Source organism: Ursus arctos, unplaced genomic scaffold (genome assembly GCF_023065955.2).
Source record: "Ursus arctos isolate Adak ecotype North America unplaced genomic scaffold, UrsArc2.0 scaffold_18, whole genome shotgun sequence".
Lineage (NCBI taxonomy): Eukaryota > Metazoa > Chordata > Mammalia > Carnivora > Ursidae > Ursus > Ursus arctos.
In genome coordinates, this window is record NW_026622852.1 from 48,806,889 (window position 1) to 48,831,427 (window position 24,539).

A 24,539-nucleotide genomic window follows, 5' to 3' on the forward strand; every position below is an offset into this window, starting at 1 on the left:
ACTAGAATTGGGGTGCCTGAGTGGCTCAGTTGGTTAAGTGTCTGCCTTCAGCAGGGAGCCTGCTTCTCCCTCTCCCACTTCCCCTGCTTGTGCTCTCTTTCTCTGTCAAATAAATAAATTTTTAAAAGAATTAGAATCACTTAGCTTTTAAAGGAAAAAATCACAAGTGTTGCATTGATTATTGCCCTTGAATCCAAGAAAGTTTCTTTCAGAAAGAAGTTATAAATGAAATCAGGAGGGGACTCAAGTATATACAAATTTTAATTTATTTGTCATTAAGGATAATTAGAGTAAATACTAGAAAAATAGTGAGACTTTCCTTATCATATAGGTTCTGTCATTCATTAGCTATTTAGAAAGTTACCTTATCTATGTCAGTGTGTCTAGACCTGGTCATATAGAGGTGGATAAAGACACACCTCCATATGAAAGAAGGGAACATTTTAGTAGTGTAGAGATAGGTGAACTAAAAATATACAGGAGTATTAAAAAGTGCTTTAATATAATACTACTAATAATAATTGTGCTTATTGTATATGATTTCTGTTTTAGGCATGGTCTTAAAAGTTTTATCTCTTTTAATGCTCATAATAATCTTATGAAGCATGTGCATTATTATCTGCATTTTTCAGTTGAGGGAAATGGGCTTAGAGACAATGACCTAAATATAATAAATGGTAGTAACACAGGGAGGATATAGTTAACGCTGACTGGATATCACCGAAAGCTTTATAGGGGAGGCAGTTCTGTAGCTGGTTGTTGAAGGGTTATGATACATAATGAGAGAAATGGCAGTCTTTTTTTTTTTTTTTAGTGTGGGGAGGAGGGGCAAAGGGAGAGGGAGAATCTTAAGCAGGCTCCATGCCCAGCATGGAGCCCGACCCCACAACCCCAAGATCATGACCTGAGCTAAAATCAAGAGTCAGATGCTTAACCAACTGAGCCACCTAGGTGTCCCAAGAAATGGCAGTCTTGGCAGAGGGAACAGAGTGAATGAGGGCATTGAATAGCATAGTAAGTTCAGGGAAATGTAAAAACGTGGGTGTCGCTAAAGCATATGTGTGTATGAGTTGAGGGCGACTCAAGAAATGAATCTAGACAGGCAGACAAGGACTATATGCTGAAGGGGTTAGGATGCCCTGTTGGGGGCTCTAAACATTGCCTTGCAAGTGACTGGATGCCATTGGCTGGGGGTGGGATGCACTAGGGATTAAATCTGGAGTATGTTTGTATCTTAGAAAGATTAGTCATGGGGCGCCTGGGTGGCTCAGTCGTTAAGCGTCTGCCTTTGGCTCAGGGCGTGATCCCGGCATTCTGGGATAGAGCCCCACATCAGGCTCCTCTGCTGGGAGCCTGCTTCTTCCTCTCCCACTGCCCTGCTTGTGTTCCCTCTCTCACTGGCTGTCTCTCTCTCTGTCAAATAAATAAAATCTTAAAAAAAAAAAAGAAAGATTATTCAGGTAACCAACGTGCCAGATGGGTTAGCAATGAATTGGAAAGCCTAGAGACAGAGAGCTCGATTAGAAGGTCATTGTACATCCAGGTCACAGATGATGTGTGTCTGAATGAAGACAATGGCATGGGGAGAGACAAAAGAATATCATCAAAAGTACACCAGACTGGTCTTTGTAATTAATGGGAAGTAGGTGGTAGAATAGATTGTTCTGGATTTCTGGTCTTGTGAACTGGTATTTAAGAACATAATGGAAGGCTAGACCTTTGAATAATTTTGATCAGGTTTTAAAGTCTTTTATTATTTATTTATTTATTTATTTTAATGTTTTTTTTAATTACATTATGTTAGTCACCATACAGTACATCCCTGGTTTCTGATGCAAGGTTCGATGATTCATTAGAAGTGAGGAAACAAGTTTCTAACCACCTGCTTTTTAAAAAAAGTCTTCAAGCAAGAAGAAGGCAAATGCCATAAATGGGCAAATTAGAAAGCTCTTCATCACTACCCCCAATTCTATCCCAATTAAAAGCACATCCTACTCACATTACACTACCTAAACGCAAAGATTTATAAATAATTTGTACCCTATTGTGAATTATTTTATTGTCAACATCATATTAACTCTATTTAAATGGGTGACCTTAAAGGAATAGAAGTTTGAACATAGGGATTGGGGTGGGTGTACTAGGATGTATCAAGAGAAGAATAAATTTGGAACTCTGAATACAGTGGTAACTACTCTGGCTGGGTAGAATCTAAGAATGTTAGACTACTGAACAGTGATAGGTAACAGAATCTCCTGGTGGATCTTTGTACACTCTGTGCTGACCTAATTGCTGACTGCCACAAATGGTATTGGGGAAACCAAAATGGACATGCAGTCTCATCTCCTAGTTTGTTTGGGGCCTGTGGGAAAGCCCAAAACAGGGTCCAAACATATCTGCACTGTCAGTGGATTAAGATCCCTGAGGGTCAGAATAGAGAAAGAAACTAGAAGTCCATCTAGAAAAAGCACCATCTAGAGAAACCAGAAGGTGGGGCTAATTGGGCCAGTTTGTGTAGCAGGTTCAGGATACTGAGGGGACATATATGGCAGGATAGTGTGGGGCTGTATCCAGTAATCTCACACCTCAGCCTCCCTCATGTCCACAAGCTGTGTCATCAGGAGCTTAGAACTCTGCCAAGGAACCCTCTCCTGAAAGAACTGATCATGAGAAGTTAGAGGACATTTTCTTGCCAGTTCAAAGGACAGAAGAAAGCTAGGCCTTCAGTGGCCCATAGTCTATAGAACAATAAATGTCAATAGAAAGAAGAGAGTTGCAGACTAAGGAAACCAGAAGAGAAGGACTTCAGGGTGGCCACCAGCTTCAGCCCTGATTATGTGAGAATGCCCACCTGGCTCCACCAAGGATTCCTACAGAGAATATCTGAAAAGGAAATCTAGAGAGGAAAACAGAAGTCCCAGTTCAGGTCCTCAAACAAATGGAATCCTCAAGTACTAAGATATGGCATGCTGCTTGACAGGATTCACATCTGTGCTCACCAATCGTGGAAGGCTGAGACAGTTTGATTGTGTGAAAGATGCTCAAAAATTATTTGCTGAAAGAAAGAAAGGAATCATGAAACACTTTTAAGATAGGTTGAGTCTGAGAAACAAACTGCAATGGGGAGGGGTATTTAGGCAGCTGGTAGATACTTGGTTATACCAGGGAGATGTAAAGAATTTAAATGATATGGCCTTTATTTGTTAAGAATCATATCTTAAGGGGCGCCTGGGTGGCTCAGTCGTTAAGCATCTGCCTTTGGCTCAGGGCGTGATCCCAGAGTCCTGGGATCGAGCCCCGCATCGGGCTCCTCCGCTGGGAGCCTGCTTCTTCCTCTCCCACTCCCCCTGCTTGTGTTCCTCTCTCACTGTATCTCTCTCTGTCAAGTAAATAAATAAAATCTTTAAAAAATCATATCTTAAATATTTCTAAGATTCTTGGAGGCAGAAGAAAACTTATATGCCTATAAAAATAATTTTCTCCATCTCTGCAACTAATTTATGTGACAGGTGCCTCTTTTAGATCTAAAGGCAAACCTGAGCCAAATAAAGAAAGATGGTTACTGTGTTCACGCTTATTAGTCATAAAAACGATGCTGGCATCGGACATTTCTGACCAGTAAGGGAAAGAGGCAGCACAAGGAACTCACCCTTCCTGGTAAAATGTCTCACAGGAAGTGGGGTAACCAGCACAGAAATCTCAGGTTTGAACTTCAGTCTTCTGATGGGGAAACACTTTATCTATCCTGCCTCTCCCAGAATGTAACCACCATCCTTACTTATTTTGTCTTAACCTCCCCTTAGTGTTACAAACAAGACAGCCCCCACCATTATTTATGATTGGCAAATTAATAATCTAGAATGAAAGTGTTATGAAAGCAGGGACTGTGTCTCGTCCCATGCTGTACCCCTCACACTTCTAACAGCTCCCAGCACGTAGCAGGTGTCTGGTAGAGATGAAGAGTGAAATCAGTAATATTAAGCTTTCATATATTGAAAATCTACTATTATTAGTCACTATATGAAATGCACTTCATAGTTTATCTCAGTTCATCAAATCTTCCAGTCACCTTATTAAATAAAGATTACTATCTCCATTTTAGAGATGAGAAGACTAAGACTCAGAGAGGTTAGGTAACGGAACTGCAATCTGATGGCTAGTATGGGGCAGACCCAAAACTGAAGCCAAGTTTGTCTGACTCCAAACCTACGGCTTTTCATTAAAAGTTGCGATCATTATATATAAGAGGATAAAATTCTCCTGTGACTGAGGAGCCTCTTAAGGGCCCCCTTCATGTCCTTGTTCCTTAGGCTATAGATAAATGGGTTCAACATGGGGGTCACCACAGTGTACACTGCGGCTGTGGCAATGTCCTTCTCTTCAGAGGCAACAGAGGCAGGGTGCAGGTAAGCACTGAAGAGCGTCCCATAGAACACACAGACGACACAGAGATGGGAACTACAGGTGGAAAAGGCCTTGCTCCCCCCCCACCACCAGGAGTTCGGACCCTCAGGATGGCTAATACAACGTGGATGTAAGAGATGACAACGCAGATAAAAGGGACGATGAATACTGTGCCCCCTAAGGCAAAAACCATCAACTCGTTGATATGGGTGTCAGAACATGACAGCTTCAGGACAGGAGTTATGTCATAGAAAAAGCGAGCTATTTCCCCAGCAACACAAAAGGACAGCCGAGCCATGAGGAGGGTGTGAGTCAGGGCAACAATGTGGGTGAGGACCCAGCATAATGCAAGCAGCAGGGTACAGACTTGGGGGCTCATGACCATGGAGTATTGGAGAGGGTGGCAAATGGCCACATAACGGTCATATGCCAATACGGCCAAGAAGAAGCTGTCCAGATCACCAAACATCAGAAAGAAATACATTTGTGTGAGGCAACCAGCATAGGAGATGGTGTGATGCTGAGTCTGAACATTTGCCAGCATCTTGGTAACTGTGGAAGATGTTAAGCCTATGTCAACAAAAGATAGGTTGGCCAGAAAGAAGTACATGGGAGTGTGGAGGTGTGGGTCTGAGCTGATGGCCAGGATGATGAGCACATTCCCAGTCAAGGTGACAAGATACATACACAGGAAAATTCCAAACAGTAACTGCTCTTGCTCTGGTGACTCAGATATTCCTCGGAGGAAAAATTCAGAGATACTGGATTGGTTTTCCATGACTCTGCAGCATCTAAAAGCTAGGGAGGACAGTTAGATGCTAGATTTCTTCTAGAACTCTACATGTAAGTGTAGATTGCTTTGGGTAGCATGGGCATTTTAACTATGTTAATTCTCCCGATCCATGAGCATGGAATATTTTTCCATCTTTTTGTGTCTTCTTCAATGTCTTTCAAGAGTGATTTGTAGTTTCTAGAATAAAGATCCCTTACGTCTCTGGTTAAGTTAATTCCAAGATAACGTATGATTTTTGGTGCTATTGTAAATGGGATGGATTCCCTAATTTCTCTTTCTTCAGTCTCATTGTTCGTGTATAGAAATGCAACTGATTTCTGAGCATTGATTTTGTATCCCGCCACATTACTGAATTGCTCTATAACTTCTAGTAGTTTAGGAGTGGATTCTTTTGGGTTTTCCACATAGAGTATCATGTCATCTGCAAACAATTGTTGGAGAGAATGTGGAGAAAGGGGATCCCTCCTACATTGTTGGTGGGAATGCAAGTTGGTACAGCCACTCTGGAAAACAGTGTGGAGGTCTCTTAAAAAGTTAAAAATTGAGCTACCCTATGATTCAGCCATTGCACTACTGGGTATTTACCCTAAAGATACAGACATAGTGAAGAGAAGGGCCATATGCACCCCAATGTTCATAGCAGCATTGTCCGCAATAGCTAAATCGTGGAAGGAGCCGAGATGCCCTTCAACAGATGACTGGATTAAGAAGATGTGGTCCATATATACAATGGAATATTACTCAGCTATCAAAAAGAACGATTTCTCAACATTTGCTGCAACATGGACGGCACTGGAGGAGATAATGCTAAGTGAAATAAGTCAAGCAGAGAAAGACAATTATTATATGGTTTCTCTCATCTATAGAACATAAGAACTAGGAAGATCGGTAGGAGAAGAAAGGGATAAAGAAAGGGCAGAATGAAGCATGAGAGACTATGGACTCTGGGAAACAAACTGAGGGCTTCAGAGGGGAGGGGGTGGGGGAATGGGACAGGCTGGTGATGAGTAGTAAGGAGGGCATGTACTGCGTGGTGCACTGGGTGTTATACGCAGCTAATGAATCATCGAACTTTACATCGAGAACCAGGGATGTACTGTATGGTGACTAACATAAAATAAAAAAAATATTATAAGAGAAAAAAAAAGAACTCTACATGTAAGGACTCCCAAATCTTTGAACTTCCAAATCTCACTTTAACTTCATTATCTTCCCTAATCTGACTTCACCTCTAATTTGACCCTATTTCCTTCCTCTTCCTTAGGAATCTCATAGATTCTTCCTTTCTTTTCTCTTTTCCTCTGGTCAATCTTTTATACAGAAGGTACTCTTCCAAGGAGGCTCTAGGCATGTTCAGCTCTGGCATTACCAAGCCTTGGACCAAGTCTACCACCCCTATCAGTTTTATCATTGCATTGCACAGTACATGAGTAGACTGAGGTGAGCTGAATTTTACATTCTCTTGGTGGCCACAAAATTCATACAAAAAATTTTTAAACCCTCACAATACCTCATTTTAGAGTGAAGGGCATATAAAGAACTCATGTTCCTTTATTTCCTATCATTTCTTTCAAAATAGGAAATATGGAGTTCTGTATTTTCCCTCCTGTGTTTTGAGTTGTCATCAGCATCAGCATCATCCCATAGCTAACAGTTACCAGCCACTTATTACATTTATCAGCCCCTGTTCTAAGCACTTCATACAGATCATCTCCTTTAACCCTTAAACAACACCAGAAAGCAGAGATTATTATTCTTACAATTGTATAGAGAAGAAAACGGAATAACTTGCAGAGGGACCCACAAATATTTGAGACAGAATTCCAACTCATAGCATTGGATACCAGAGACTTCATCAATCAAAACAGACAGTGATTTTCTATCATCAAACACTAATCTCTCAAAATTTTATAGTTTCATAACTTTAGCCTCACTTGCCTTTCCTATCTTTGGTACTTGTCTTTTATAGAAGAACAATGAAGTTTAGGAACTAGAATGACCTACAGCATCATCTGGTCCAGAGGTTGCCAAACATTAGTCTGTGAGATGCTTGCTAAAAGTACAGAATCTTCAGACCTACTGAGTTAAATTCTCTATGATATAATCTGAGTGCCTGTATTTAAAAAACTAGAATGAAAACTAAATCCTTCTCAGGTATTTTGATGCTCAACAGGGATTAAGAAAACTTCCTTTAGTTCAACTAATTGTTCAAGTTTTAGAAAAATTAAGTGATTGAAAAAGTTAACACTGCTCCTTAGAGGGAAAACCAGAGTATCCAGGCTCTCAGACTACTGCTCTTTCTGTTCAGCTGGCTGCCTTCCCCATTTTCCATGACTTTTTGTCATCAATATCTTTGTCATCAATATCTTATGGATCTAAGTAGTTCCTATTCCCAATCTCTATTCAGAGTCCACACCTAAAGAAAAACTAACCTCCAGATCAATAAAGGATATATTGAAGCATTGTTTATATTTTGAAGTAATACTTCAAACTTTAGCAAGAGCAATAACTTAGAACCATCACATATTTATCTACCCCTGAACCCTACACTAATTGAGGAACACATCTCAGAGCTATGTAACTTACTCCGAGAGATGAGAAAGCCACAAGCTATTTTCTCCTCTACTCTCTCTCTCTCTCTCTCTCTCTCTCTCGATGGGGAATGTGATGCCTCATAAAGGTTAGGCTCTCTGATTGGGTACATTCTAATTCCCATGTCCTGGAGGCAGGAGACTCTCTTAAGATCCACCTGACTGTGTATCTTGTCAAGAGGAGGGTGATGCAGACCAGCAGACAGCCCCATACCTTCCTGACATTCAGATCCTGCCTTTAGTGGGTTAGTTCTTTCATTTCCATTGGGGATCTCAAAGACACTGTGATTTATTTTAGGGAAGAGCTGCACCTGTTTCATTATCTCTGTTGGTATACAATGCCTTGATCAGACTATTCCTATAGAGGTCCCTCAGTCTATACTACCAATAGGTTAATATCAGAAATCCTCTAAAAAGGGTCCAAAGCTCTACCCAAGGGCCTGTGCTAATATCTCTTGTTCTATCCTTTGGTTCTTCCTTTCCCTAAAAGGGTTTCTCATCCTTCATCCTGTCTAAAGCCTCAGAAAACTCTGTAGATTCTAGAGACAGCAATGCGATGCTTTCTGAACCTTTGGGCAACCCCTGTCATCCCAGAGTGCTAAGATTCCTTTACTTACCTCCACTCCTTCTTCATCTACTGTGTCTGTCAACAAGTAAGAGCTGGCCTGATCATGATGGAGAAAATATTCCAAAGGCAGGAACTGCTAGCCTGCAACTGTTTGTCTCAAGTTTCTCTTCTTACTGCTACCCTGGTTACTGAGAAGAAGGCACTGCAGATGTCCTTAATTTGGGAGGAGGACAGGAAGAGTTCAGATTCTTCTTGACAAACTTTGTGTTGGGATTAACTGAAATCAGAGTTAATGGTCAAGAATAATAAATACAGAAGCAAAGATGAGCTTGCTAAACTGAGGTTAAAAATCAGTTTAGGGAGTGAAAGGGGAAATGAGAGCAAGAGTGAGAGCAAGAGTGAGAGAGTGAGAGAGAAGGATTCCAGATCAGGAGCCTAAGAGATCAACAAAGGACTGCAAAGCCAAGCCAAGGAAAGATCTGAAGGGAATGCCAGAGATATCTTAGTTACATTCATCAGCTGGAACAAAGAAGACCAGAAAGAAGAGGATCCCTGTCCTGAATATTTAAGATGCTCTGGGACACTTGGTACTCTGATTCCATTCAATCCAGGTCTTCAGGAATTTTGAAGCATTTCATATTTGTATTTTGAAACCTGAACAAAGAAGTCCTTGCAACAGCAATCAGACAACAAAAAGGGATAAAAGGTATCCAAATAGGCGAAGAAGAAGTCAAACTGTCTCTCTTCACAGATGACATGATACTCTGTATGGAAAACCTAAAAGAATCCACCTCCAAACTACTAGAAGTTATAGAGCAATTCAGTAATGTGGCGGGATACAAAATCAATGCTCAGAAATCAATTGCATTTCTATACACGAACAAGGAGAATGAAGAAAGAGAAATTAGGGAATCCATCCCATTTACAATAGCACCAAAAACCATACGTTATCTTGGAATTAACTTAACCAGAGATGTAAAGGATCTATGTTCTAGAAACTACAAATCACTCTTGAAAGACATTGAAGAAGACACAAAAAGATGGAAAAATATTCCATGCTCATGGATCGGAAGAATTAGAATAGTTAAAATGTCCATGCTACCCAGAACAATCTACACTTGCAATGCTATCCCGATCAAAATACCAATGACATTTTTCAAAGAACTGGAACAAACAGCCCTTAAATTTGTGTGGAACCAGAAAGGGCCCCGAATCGCCAAGGAACTGTTGAAAAGGAAAAACAAAGCTAGGGGCATCATAATGCCAGATTTTAAGTTGTACTACAAAGCTGTGATCACAAAGACAGCATGGTACTGGCACAAAAACAGACACATAGACCAATGGAACAGAATAGAGAACCCAGAAATGGACCCTCAGCTCTTTGGGCAACTAATCTTTGATAAAGCAGGAAAAAACATCCAGTGGAAAAAAGACAGTCTCTTCAATAAATGGTGCTGGGAAAATTGGACAGCTACATGCAAAAGAATGAAACTTGACCACTCTCTCACGCCATACACAAAGATAAACTCCAAATGGATGAAAGACCTCAATGTGAGACAGGAATCCATCAAAATCCTGAAGGACAACATAGGCAACAACCTCTACGACATCGGCCACAGCAACCTTTTTCATGACACATCTCCAAAGGCAAGAGAAACAAAAGATAAAATAAACTTGTGGGACTTCATCAAGATAAAAAGCTTCTGCACAGCCAAGGAAACAGTCAAAAAAACTAAGAGGCAGCCCACGGAATGGGAGAATATATTTGCAAATGATGCTACAGATAAAAGACTGGTATCCAAGATCTACAAAGAACTTCTCAAACTCAATATGCGAGAAACAAATAAACAAATCATAAAATGGGCAGAAGATATGAACAGACACTTTTCCAATGAAGACATACAAATGGCTAACAGACACATGAAAAAATGTTCAAAATCATTAGCCATCAGGGAAATTCAAATCAAAACCACACTGAGATACCACCTTATGCCAGTTACAATGGCAAAAACTGACAAGGCAAGAAACAACAATTGTTGGAGAGGATGTGGAGAAAGGGGATCCCTCCTACATTGTTGGTGGGAATGCAAGTTGGTACAGCCACTCTGGAAAACAGTGTGGAGGTCCCTTAAAAAGTTAAAAATTGAGCTACCCTACGATCCAGCAATTGCACTACTGGGTATTTACCCCAAAGATACAGACATAGTGAAGAGAAGGGCCACATGCACCCCAATGTTCAAGGCATCACTGTCCACAATAGCTAAATCGTGGAAGGAGCCGAGATGCCCTTCAACAGATGACTGGATTAAGAAGATGTGGTCCATATATACAATGGAATATTACTCAGCCATCAGAAAGAACGATTACCCAACATTTGCATCCACATGGATGGGACTGGAGGAGATAATGCTAAGTGAAATAAGTCAAGCAGAGAAAGACAATTATCATATGATTTCTCTCATCTATGGAACATAAGAACTAGGAAGATCGGTAGGAGAAGAAAGGGATAAAGAAAGGGCGGAATGAAGCATGAGAGACTATGGACTCTGGGAAACAAACTGAGGGCTTCAGAGGGGAGGGGGTGGGGGAATGGGATAGGCTGGTGATGGGTAGTAAGGAGGACATGTATTGCATGGTGCACTGGGTGTTATATGTAACTAATGAATCATGGAACATTACATCAAAAACCAAGGATGTACTGTATGGTGACAAACATAATATAATAAAAATATTATTATAATAAAAAGAAAAAAAAGAAATGGCTTATGCAAAGGGGAAGAATTAAGATGGTGGAGGAGTAGAAGACCCTAAGTTCATCCAGTCCCTGGAATTCAGCTAGGTAGTTATCAAATCATTCTGAACACCTCCAAAATCAATCAGAGATCTGAGAAAAATAAGTGCTGCAATTCTACAAATAGAAAAGTGACCACTTTTTGGAAGGTAGAAGGTGTGGAGACTTGAATCTGGGATGCTACATATATACTACATATATATGTATATGTATATGTTATACATATATATTATATCTATAGAATACATATATACTTACCTTTCTTTCCTGTTTTGGGATCTAGTTTCTTTTAATAGTCAGACCAAAATATACCCAGCATCCAGTTTTCTGTTTTGTTTTGTTTCTTCTTTGATGTTTTCTTATTTGTGTTGTTTTTATTTTCTTCTGTGTGTGTGTGTGTGTGGTTTTTGTGTGTGTGTGTGTCATTGTTGTTATTGTCTTTTCTCTCTCATTGTTCTATTCTTTTCTGGATATAATGACAAGACGGAGAAATTCACCCTAAAAGAAAGAACACTGTTGGTGGGAATGCAAACTGGTATAGCCACTCTGGAAAACAGTATGGACATTCCTCAAAATTTTATTTTATTTTTTTATTTATTTTTTTTTTAAATTTATTTATTTGACAGAGATAGAGATAGCCAGCGAGAGAGGGAACACAAGCAGGGGGAGTGGGAGAGGAAGAAACAGGCTCCTAGCGGAGGAGCCTGATGTGGGGCTCGATCCCATAACGCCGGGATCACGCCCTGAGCCGAGGGCAGACGCTTAACCGCTGTGCCACCCAGGCACCCCCATTCCTCAAAATTTTAAAATTGCACTACTAGGTATTTATCCAAATGATATAAACATAGTGATTTGAAAGGGCACATGCACCCCAATGTTTAGAGCAGCAATGTCCACAATAGCCAAACGGAGATGTCCATCAACAGATGACTGGATAAAGAACATATTGTATATGTAGACAATGGAATATTACTCAGTCATCAAAAAGAATGAAATCTTGCCATTTGCAATGATGTGGATGGAACTAGAGGGTATTATGCTAAGTGAAATAAGTCAGTCCAAAAAAGACAAATATCAGATTATTTCAATCATGTAGAATTTAAGAAACAAAACAGATGGGGCACCTGGGTGGCTCAGTCAGTTAAGCGTCCACCTTTGGCTCAAGTCATGATCCCATGGTCCTGGGATAGAGCCCCGCATCAGGCTCCTTGCCTAGTGGGGAGCCAGCTTCTCCCTCTCTCTCTGCCTGCCTCTCCCCCGCTTATTCTCTCTCTCTCTCTCACTCTTACTCTCTCTCTCTGTCAAATAAATAAATCTTTTAAAAACAAACAAACAAACAAACAAACAAAACAGATGAACATAAGGGTATGGAAGGAAAAATAAAATAAGATGAAAATTGGGAGGGAGACAAACTGTAAGAGATGCTGAACTCTAGGAAACAAACTGAGTGTTGCTAGAGGGGAGGCAGGTGGGGGGAAGGGATAATTGGGTGAAGCACATTAAGGAGGGCACTTGATGTAATGAGCATTGGGTGTTATATGCAACTGATGAATCACTAAATTCTACCTTGGAAACTAATAAAAAGTAAGACAGATCTGTAGGCTGGAAACTCAGGCAGTCTAAAGGCAGAGTCTCTTCTCCAGGAAACCTCAGTTTTTGCCTATATTCCTAAGGTCTTCAACTGATTATATAAGAGTAATCTCCTTTACTTAACATTATTCCATTTTACTTATGTATTTTTCCTTTATAAAATATTTTACTTTATTTACTTAAATTATATTCCTTTATTAAACTCAACTGATTGTAGATGTCAGTCATATCTACAAAATACCTCCATAGCAACATCTAAATTTGAATTTGGTTAGATAACTGGGTACTGTAGCCCAGCCACCTTGAGACAGAAAATTAATCTTCACAAATGGTGAGGTCAGGGTGCCAGTCAAGGAATCCTCACAGGGAAGAATTATGGAGACGGAGTTTCTGGGGGAAAATAGATCAGCAACCAGTAAGAGGTATTGCTTCATTTCTATGAACAAAGGAAATCAAGGATTTATGAGGAGACTGAGTATACTCAATAAAACATTCTAGTCTCTGCTTGGTTTTTAGACCTGAGCCACTTATCAGTCCCAGAATCCACTGACTGATGGAGAGGCCATATCTCAAGAAGGAAGAGCCATGCAACACTACAGGGAGTATACCCATGATGATTCTCCCTGTCTTTCCCCAGTGGTACCTATAGCCATTTACTTGGGCAACTTTATTTATTTTTTTTAATGTTTTTTTATTATATTATGTTAGTCACCATACACTACATCCCTGGTTTTTGATGTAAAGTACGATGATTCATTAGTTGCGTATAACACCCAGTGCACCATGCAATACGTGCCCTCCTTACTATCCATCACCAGCTTATCCCATTCCCCCACCATCCTCCTCTCTGAAGCCCTCAGTTTGTTTCTCAGAGTCCATAGTCTCTCATACTTCATTCCCCCTTCTGATTACCCCCCCTTTCTTTATCCCTTTCTTCCCCTACCGATCTTCCTAGTTCTTATGTTTCATAGATGAGAGAAATCATATAATTGTCTTTCTCTGCTTGACTTATTTCACTTAGCATTATCTCCTCCAGTGCCGTCCATGTTGCAGCAAATGTTGAGAACTCGTTCTTTCTGATAGCTGAGTAATATTCCATTGTATATATGGACCACAGCTTCTTAATCCAGTCATCTGTTGAAGGGCATCTCGGCTCCTTCCACGATTTAGCTATTGTGGACAATGCTGCTATGAACATTGGGGTGCATATGGCCCTTCTCTTCACTACGTCTGTATCTTTGGGGTAAATACCCAGTACTGCAATGGCTGGGTCATAGGGTAGCTCAATTTTTAACTTTTTAAGAGACCTCCACACTGTTTTCCAGAGTGGCTGTACCAACTTGCATTCCCACCAACAATGTAGGAGGGATCCCCTTTCTCCACATCCTCTCCAACAATTGTTGTTTCTTGCCTTGTCAATTTTTGCCATTCTAAGTGGCGTAAAGTGGTATCTTAGTGTGGTTTTGATTTGAATTTCCCTGATGGCTAATGATTTTGAACATTTTTTTCATGTGTCTATTAGCCATTTATATGTCATCATTGGAAAAGTGTCTGTTCATATCTTCTGCCCACTTTATGATTTGTTTATTTGTTTCTCGCATATTGAGTTTGAGAAGTTCTTTATAGATCTTGGATACCAGTCTTTTATCTGTAGCATCATTTGCAAATATATTCTCCCATTCCGTGGGCTGCCTCTTAGTTTTTTTGACTGTTTCCTTCTTTCCTTTCCCCAAGCTTATCTTGATGAAGTCCCACAAGTTCATTTTATCTTTTGTTTCTCTTGCCTTTGGAGATGTGTCATGAAAAAGGTTGCTGTGGCCGATGTCGTAGAGGTTGTTGCCTATGCTCTCCTCTAGGATTTTGATGGATACCTGTCTCACATCGGGGTCTTTCATCCATTTGGAGTTTATCTTTGTGTATGGTGTGAGAGAGTGGTCAAGTTTCATTCTTTTGCATGTAGCTATCCAACTTTCCCAGCACCATTTATGGAAGAGACTGTCTTGGGCAACTTTAAATGGAGAAATGTCATCATGGTTTGATTGTTAGAGAGGATACATATGGGAACAAGGTATTAAATGGACTACTGGTCCAAATTTCTTACACGGTGGGTCCACTTAATCTGCAGACCCACTGTGTGATTTCACTAGTCTTCTAATATATAATTACAAAGATATACTTGGCAGTTGGCACATCCCCAACACTGGATCCCTGGCCTGTGGGAAGCTCCTGAAACTGCCCATCCCCAAGTCAGGGTAATAAATAAAAAATAATATGTCCCAGGGGGAATGGCAGAGAAAACATGCCAGGGTGAATGTCTATTATTTCTCTCCTTAATTCACCATTTCAGTCCCTATAAAAACCAGACAGACCCGGGAAGGTGACAGTGGACTACTGCAAACTCAACCAAGTAGTAACCTCAATCTCAGATATCCTACCAGATGAGGTATATTTGCTACCAAAGACTAGTATGTGGCCTTAGGTACATGATTTACCGCCACTGATCTGGTGGATGCATTATTTTCCACCCCTAACACATAAAAGTATCAAACAGTTTGCATGGACTTTGAATGGAAATGGTATATGTTTTTCCTCAGGGCTCTCTTAACTCTTCTGAATTCTGTCATTGTAGAGTCCAAAAACATGCAGACAATCTGGATATCCCATAGGACATCACACTACTCCACCGTATCAGTGACACCAGGGTAATTGGACCAGATAACAAAGAAGTTGCTAGCAAGTTGGAGCCTTAGCAAGACAGAGTCTTGAGGGTAGAAGATAAGCACTGTAAAATGCAGGGGACCCATGATATCAGTATCCTTTATAGGAATGCAGTGATCTAGGAGAGGGATTGGAAAGCTATGGCTGCATAATATATTCCCTATAACCAGGTGACAGAGGAGGGAAATGCCTGAGCGTGGTTCACAAGTGGGTCAGCTCTCTGTGTAAGTGCTGGTCAAAATGGATATTGAATGCACTATAGCTCATCAAGGGTAGCCTTGTAAGTTAGTCCTCAGCTTTAAGCTCTCTTTGGGGATGACCTCGGATGAAAGAAACTGCTACATGGGCTCTGAGAAACAAACTGAGGACTTCAGAGGGGAGAGGGGTGGGGGAATGGGATAGGCTGGTGATGGGTAGTGAGGAGGGCACATATCGCATGGTGCACTGGGTGTTCTACGCAACTAATGAATCATCGAACTTTACATCAAAAACCAGGGATGTACTGTATGGTGACTAACATAATATAATAAAAAAATATTATTATAAAAAAAAAGAAAGAAACTGCTACCCCTGAGCATCCTTCCTTCCAGGAGCAACCTACATCCATGATCAATGTGGGGAATAAAGAGCTGTCCTCCTTGACATCCTAGGCCCGGAGCTTCCAGTAGGGTCAGCTGAGACCTTCATGAAGACTGTATCACAACCCACCTTCTCCCTCTGCCCAGCTCTGCCCCCTTCCTCTCACTTCCACAGATGTGGATCCCTAGAGCACACTGTAATAAACCTCCTGCAGGCTAATCTCCATCTGAAAGTCTGCTTCCTGGAGCACCCAAACTGTAACACTCCCTACTCACCAAACACACACACACACACACACACACAGACACACAGACACACACACACACACACACACACACACACACACACACACACACACGTGCATATCCTATCACCTTTGATTACCCTAAGCTTGAGGACAGTAAAGCATGCCCTGGAGATGCTGTAGTAAGTTTAAAAGGCTCTGGAAATAGCCTCAATCTTTAGAAGGTGGCCTCAGGAGTTCATTGTCCCCCTGAGGGCAGCTCCACTCAATTCTGCAGCCATTGTGATTTCTGTATCAAGAGAGAGGTTACAGAGCAAACCCTCTTGAAGAGTTGGAATGAGCACACCAAAGCTCCCTCAGCCCAACAAGGACCTAAAGGAGTCCAGGAGAACAGAGGCAAACCCATGAGAAGCCCACAGGATTTCCCCGACCGGGAGAGTTCCTGCTACAGTGAGTCTGGGCACCTCTGCCTTCTACAGTGGGGAGCAGAGAAAAACTGAACGATGCTGAGAGACAGAGGATGAGAAATAGATCAGGGATGTGAGGCAGAATCAGGAAAATACTATTTCCCTCTGGAATCCAGAGCAATCTCTCTGCTTTTTCTTCCTTCTTCCCAACCCCTCTTGCTCATCGCAGGCTAGAAAGTCAAAAGGTCAGCTTTGACTGATAGGTAAATGTAACCAATTTAAAAGTGGTTCAGGAGAGAGAAAAGAATTTTTATTTTAACTGGAAAATGTGAGAAGATATCTGGATATAGAAAGCGAACACTAGCACACTGGCTGCCCACCGGATCATCCACCTCACCTGGGTACTTATTTCAGCCTCATTTTGTCTCCTTTGGCTCCAAAAATCATATGGACACAATATATCAGAGTTCAGCCTAACATTTAAGTCTGGCTTTGTATTTTATGACCACCCTCTTTGATCTCTGGGCCAGTGTATATCATTATCCCATGGTTTTGAGGAAACAGATTCTCAATAAGTGGATAAGGGGGGTTTAGTAGAAAAGATACACACACACACACACACACACACACACACAGAGTCCCCTCCCCTGACACATCCCAGACTTTTAGAATGATTCCCTTAGATTCTCACTTCCAAAACTTCCTTCCATTTTTGCCAGGTACTCAACCCAGATGATACACAGGGGTATCCAACCTGACTTGATCACTTTAAATCTCCATCTCATGCTCCCCAGGCATCCCCTTCACAAATAACTTATTTTTGCTGATGTATAGTTTACAAGCAGCACTTATATGTTATGTTTCATTAGCTCTTTAGAATACCTAAAATCACTCAGTGCACAGGAGATAGAGGTCAAGTACCCACTTCCACTTTGTGCTTCCAAGTCCAGTGCACTTTCTACCAGACCCTCGACTCAATACACACATAAGGCACCAGGCACCCAAGACCAAATTCCCCCTTTTTGTTGCCAATTAATCATGTATGTTAGAATTTTCAAGTTCTGCAATCTGTTCAACACACAAAAAAATAGATTTCCCATTGTAGTAGCAAAGGTCTGTTTTTAATGTGGGACAGAAAACATTTAAGGAAAAAATTGTGGGACATGTGTGTGTGTTAAAATAGGAAATGATTAAGTTGGAAAAAAATAAACCCTGTGCATGATTGTTTCAGATACATTTATAGTTTTACAAAAATATGAGAAGACACATAGTGGTTAAATCTTGGAATCAGAATAGTCCTAAGTTTGAAACCTATTTCTGCCATTTACTTGATGTGTGAGTTTAGAAAATTATTGTTACTGTTTATAACTGTTTCCTCAACAGAAAAAAAGTGGGGATAATAATAGTTTATTTCTCATAAGTTTACAGGGAGAAATAAACAAATTTCCACCTGTATGAGATAAGAGCTTAATTATTGATTCACTCTCATATTATTCAAAGCATGGACAAATGCACCTTCTAAAAAAAGCTTTGTAAATTCATATTAAGGTCAATTTGACCATTAGAGCATTAACGTCTGTGGGCTAGGGTTATTTTACTATTCAGATTCATTACTTTTGAGAACATGTACAAATACCTAGTTAGGGGGAAAAAATCATTGGCACCAAACAGTGGTGGGGAAGAGAATACAGTGGTATCAAATATTTACTGTCTCCCTGGAATCATTCTAAGTACCTTAAGCACAAAATAATATGAAAACCTCAAAAAATATTATGGGAAAATAAAACACTGAAATTTAAAGATATTTAATTACTTGCCTGATATTAACCATCTGGAAACTAGGCATTTAATTGTTGTATGAACAAATGAATAATTAGTCATTCTTTGAACTGCTATTAAAATCCAATGTGCCCATTCTCAATGTCTGGATGAATAATTTAAAACACTTTGTAGGCGTGAGGATATCTGAATCTATGTTGTTCATGGTAGCAGACTTAGAGGACATTTAGGGAAACATAGTAAGTCAAGTGAGCCACATGCATACGATGGAAAGAGTCAGAAGAAAAGAACCAGAACATTGATAGATATCAAAAAAATATATATAGAGAGAAAAAACAGAATGAGATATATGCCACAGTATTATTGAAGTAATTATTGAAGTAAATGGAAGAAAAACATACCTAAACAAAGCAATAATATATATTTTTCAACAATATATAACTAAATAAATGAATGGATGCTGGCATGGAAGGACATATGCTTGCTTAATGATTGGGTATCCAAGGTGTGGGAACATGATCTGACTTAGGAAACCAGAGGAAAAATAGGTAAAAAGTAAATACAAGGATTTATATGGACTGATACTGACAGATTAACATTCACTAAGGAATGTGAGCTTCTAAATAAGTACCTCTAAAGATAAACCAAGTATGACAGTAAAACTTTGTTGACCTGGGTTCATTATTCCTCTGATTCACTTGTTGAGTATTTCATTAAATCCCCTCTTTTGGCAAGGAGGTTCAAAGATAAAGCTTAGCATGGCATAACTGAAAATTTGTTTTGACGCAGAGAGAGAAAAATGAAACCATTTAATCTAAAATAAATTCCCAACCCTACCTTTGTCAGTCTCTATCCTCTTATGTGGTTTATTTTTCTTTATAGAAGGTAGAACTATCTGATGATAGATAGATAGATAGATAGATAGATAGATAGATAGATAGATAATCCTCCATGCCAGGCTTGTCTCTGCCTTTTGCACAGTGGTGTCCCTACTCCCAGAGAGTATTTTTCACAAAACTATTTTTAAGCTTTAATATTAAGCTGAATTAGTTAAACTCTGTTTCTAAAAGAAAATTCTTCTGGAAGTCCATGCTATCAACACCAGAAGCAAGTGAAGCCAGCAAGCTAAAAAGGGAAGGCACCATCAAGGACCATAAATTTGACAAGTTGTCCACATGGTAGCTAATGGGTGGAAAGTAAAGGAATACTTATTGACTTGTTTGTGATTACAGTTGTGAAACAAGTGTGTGTGTGTGTGTGTGTGTGTGTGTGTGTGTGTGTGTGTGTGTTAAATGATAAGATCTTCTCTGTTTAGTTGGCTCTGTGACCATGGAAAAAATCAACCAAACCAGTAGTGTCTCCGAGTTCATCCTCATGGGATTCTCCTCCCGGCCTGAAGACCAGAAGCCACTCTTTATCCTCTTCCTCACCATGTATCTCGTCACCATGATAGGGAACCTACTCATCATCCTGGCCATCCACTCTGACCCCCAGCTCCAGACCCCCATGTATTTCTTCTTGAGTTTCCTGTCCCTCACTGACATTTGCTTTACAACAACCATTGTCCCCAGGATGCTAATGAACTTCCTGTCAGAGAAGACCATCTCCTATGCTGGGTGTCTGACACAGATGTATTTCATTTATGCTCTGGGCAACACTGACAGTTGCCTTCTGGTGGTCATGGCCTTTGACCGCTATGTGGCCATCTGTGACCCCTTCCGCTATGTCACCGCCATGAACCACTGCTGCTGTATCCTGCTGGTGGCCTTCTCCTGCTCATTTTCTCACCTCCACTCACTCCTACATACACTACTACTGAATCGTCTCACTTTCTGTGACTCCAATATTATCCATCATTTCCTCTGTGACATCAACCCTCTGCTCAAATTGTCCTGCTCTTCCACTTTTGTCAATGAAATCATGATAATGTCAGAAGGTTCTGTTGTTTTGGTGACCCCCTTTCTGTGCATTACTCTCTCTTACATACGAATTTTCATCACAGTTCTCAAGATCCCCTCAGCTGCTGGGAAACGCAAAGCCTTCTCTACCTGTGGCTCTCACCTCACTGTGGTAACACTGTTTTATGGAAGCATCTTCTATGTCTATTTACAGCCCCTGTCCACCTACACTGTTAGAGATCGTGTGGCAACACTTGCCTACACAGTTTTGTCCTCCATGCTAAATCCTTTTATCTACAGTCTGAGAAATAAAGACATGGAAAGGGGCCTGAGGAAGCTGATGGCCAGGAGAAAGTCCAAGCCAGAACCTCTGGGATCATGTTCATGAGGGTCTCTGCTCCTCTGGACCCTGTTTCTGCTGGTCAGCAGGTATAATCATATCTGCCATGGATGTTGGGCTGTATCCATGTCTTTACAGTTGCAGCCATCAACCACTGAGACTATTATGATTCAGTAATTGGCTCCAGGTCAACCAAGTTCCTGGGTTCCAATTTTCACATATCTACCTCTCTCTTCTCTTCTCCAGGAAACCACATCTTTTTTATTACCCCAAGTGCTGTTGAAACCTCTGTTTTCCACAAAAATTTGTGGAACTAATTCATATCTATTCAATGACTTTGATTCCCTCAGTATCCCTCCTACTTTAATGAACTTTTGTACTCAGTTTTGCAAGCCTTTTGAAAGTCATTACAATAATTTAGGAAGAGAAAGAGAGACAGAGATACAGATATTGAGAGTTTCCTAAATTTGAAACTCCCACCAAAGCAAAGACTGTGTCTGGCCTGTCAGTTTATACAGGAATCATGCCTCTTCCTTCTTATCTATCACTGACAGCAGGGTATTCTGGGCTCTGTAGTGAACACAAGCCCAACTCTTAGCCCTGATTAGCTACGTGACTTAAAAGTTCAACACACAACTGAACCTATGAACAGACCAGTGTGGAAGGGCTGGAGTTTTCTCTGGGTCCTTACCCTGGTCATCTGGTGTTTGTCCTTCACAGGCAGTCACTCCCCTTCTGCCCTCTCTTAGCTTCAATTCCCCTTAGAGACCCCTTGATTTCTACCATCCCTACCACTCTGAAGTCTGTCTGCTTCCCAGGGAAAGATTTATTGTAGGTACTTAGAATTATTATCAGTATCTTTTGAAGAGAGACTTAAAGCCCATATATGAATGTTGAAGGCAGCTATAACTAGGAGCGTCCAGAACCACACAGAGGCTCTGGGATGTAGAGTCATCTAGTGCTACAGGCAAGGACTTGATTCTGTTTACTTTTGTTTTCATTCTTTATTCTCTATTACTCTCTCAGGGATTTTAGTCCCTGCTGTATTTTCTATATTAATATTTTCCCACTTACTATTTTTTATCATTTCCAGAGATATTACTCAGCAGGTCTCACATAGAGCCTGTGAACCTGAATTTTAATTAGCACCTCCCCCCAGAGAAAATTAACATGGTCTTATGTGAGAAGCTGAATGTTTGAAAATTTCTGGTCATTCCTTATCTCCATGTTTGTATTTCTAGGACTCGCGCCCTAAAGTAATAGTATATCAAATTATCAAACTCCATGTCACAGACACTTGTTGATTACAGCATTGTAATAGTGAAAAATTAGAAACAAACTAAATGCCCATCAATAGGAGAATAGATAAATGATGGTTCAATTTTTCCATAGAAATAAATAATATGTGATCATTATAAATAATGAGGCATATCTCTGTCACTGCCCTGAGAAGCCATTATGAATAAAGAGCAAGGTGCAAAATAAAATACTTAAGAATAAACCTGGGTGCTATATGCAACTAATGAATCATTGAACACTACATCAAAAACTAAAGATGTACTGTATCGTGGCTAACTGAACATAACCAAAAAAACAAACAAACACCTATTTTTTAAGAAGAATAAATCTATTAATTAATGATGATAAAATACTTAATAATAAATCTGTATTGTAAATGTGTGTATATAATGATTAAGCGATATTATATATTCAGTAAAGAAATCTCCCACTGAAAATGGTTAATTCTAGGAGATGACATGGAATAGGAAAGGAGATGATGTCTGTTTTTTAGCTTCTACATATCCGGAATATTTGAATTTGTTAAAACGGGACATATAAGTCAAGCAGAGAAAGACAATTACCATATGGTTTCACTCATTTGTGGAATATAAGAAATAGGAAGATCAGTAGGAGAAAGAAGGGAAAAATGAAGGGGGGGAACAGAAAGGTGAATGAGCCACGAGAGACTATGGACTCTGGGAAACAAACTGAGGGCTTCAGAGAGGATGGTGGTGGGTGAATGGGATAGGCTGGTGATGGGTAGTAAGGAGGGCACGTATTGCATGGTGCACTGGGTGTTATATGCAAGTAATGAATCATGGAACTTTACATCAAAAACTAGGGATGTACTGTATGGTGACTAACATAATACAAAGTAAAATAAAATAAAATAAAATAAAATAAAATAATTTTTAAAAAGTAAATTTTTTTAAATTAAAATTTTTTTGTATGTCATTAGTTACCATGGTTAAAAATCAGATGAAACGAATACTCACTCTCACTAGTAACCAAAGACATGCAAGTTACAATAATAACAATATTCTTTTCTACATATGAAACTGTTAGTGATTAAAACCAGCAATGATACTAGGACAAAGTGTGGTGGTTAAAAGCATGGACTCTAGGGTCATGCAGATCTAGGATGGAATTCTATCCCCTCCATTTAGTAGTTGTATGATCTTGGTCAAGACATTATCCTCTCTGGACCTCAGTTTCCTCACCTCTAAAATGGGATAAGAATAGTTTCTGTATCCTATGTTTGCTGTGAGTATTACTTGAGACTGTGTAATGGAAGTGTTCAATAATATTAATAATAGGATTAATTCAATAGTATTCATAAAAATACAGGAGATGTAACATTTTTAGCAATTGCTATGTATTAGACATTATGGCTGCTGTGCCCTATATAGGCTGCTTCATTTCACTGACAGTTTAGGACTTAAAGGGGTTGCTTCATATTAGGATTACTCTGTTTAGGAAAAAAAAAACAGCAGGAATAGTCATGTTATAATTTATACTCCTGACTCTCCCTCAATCCAGTTCTACCTAGGGTATGGAACAGGCATTCAACTGTCTAGGGCATAGGCATGAGCTTCCAAGAGGCCTGCCGGTCAGGCTAAAGTGCACTGTATCCCAGAAAGAGGCCTCAGAATCACTCTCCTGAGATCCACATCTGAGCTTAACTCCCGGGAAAGAGATGCCCTCAGTTCCCCCAAGACCTAGCCAGAGTTGGCTGGAGGACAGGCTCCACAATGCCACCGAGGTTGGCTCTAATGAGCACTTTGGGAAATGGTGTTCCAGGAGCCTTTAAAACCCCAAGAAAGACTCTTGTCTTTTCAGGCCTAGGGAAGCTGAAAATGAATCATACACTCCATGTTCCTAGTGAACCCTGGACTCAATAGACCCCAACTTTACTGACTGAGTCTGAAAGGTCCCAGGCACTTCCTCATTGTGAATTATCCATCTAGGAGAGAGAAATGGAAAATCTGAAGATGCCCGACACTGACTCATGCTATCACAGGTGAGAATCTGGAAGGGGCAACACACACTCACACACACATACACACACACACACCCCTCTCCTTTCCCAGTCCAACAGCTAAGCAAGTTTCTTGGGTAGATATGAGCTGAGTCTCTGCCTAGGATCAGAAGCCTCTCTATGAACCAAAGAACAAATACAGAATTAAATATTCACAGGAGGTTCTAAGGTCACAGTTTCTACAAGGCCAGTATGAAACGCCCTCCCATACCAGCTCTCTCCAAATCCTAGGGCAGCAGAAGAACAGAGTGGCTACTTTCAAGCCCAGGGAACCAGAGCCTGGTTCCTTTCATCTTCTTCCCCTGAGGAAATACTGGAGAGATGTGGTACAATTGTAGGGGTTAAGGCACAGGCTTTGGAGTCAGGCACACCTGCATTTGAATCTCATTTACTAGTTATCTGAGGACATCAAATATGTCTGACGCTCAGTTTCACCATTTGCAAAGTTGTTGAGGATACCTACTTCATAGCCTTGTGAAGAATAAAACAATGCCACGAAGGTGTCTGGTGTTTAACCA

At 40.3% G+C, this 24,539-nt stretch overlaps 2 protein-coding genes across 2 annotated transcripts; one reads left to right on the forward strand and one right to left on the reverse strand.

Annotated features, from left to right (window-relative positions):
* Nucleotides 1-4,235: 4,235 nt before the first annotated feature.
* LOC123001871 (olfactory receptor 1N1-like) lies at nt 4,236-5,182 on the reverse strand. The gene is given in 2 exon segments (XM_044389516.3): nt 4,236-4,487; nt 4,490-5,182. Coding segments are annotated over 2 exon segments (945 nt in total).
* A 14,611-nt stretch (nt 5,183-19,793) lies between these two features.
* Nucleotides 19,794-20,750, forward strand: LOC113266268 (olfactory receptor 1L8-like). The gene has a single exon (XM_026513732.3). The coding sequence runs from the start codon at nt 19,794-19,796 to the stop codon at nt 20,748-20,750; it is 957 nt and encodes a 318-aa protein (XP_026369517.2).
* The last annotated feature ends 3,789 nt before the right edge of the window (nt 20,751-24,539 follow it).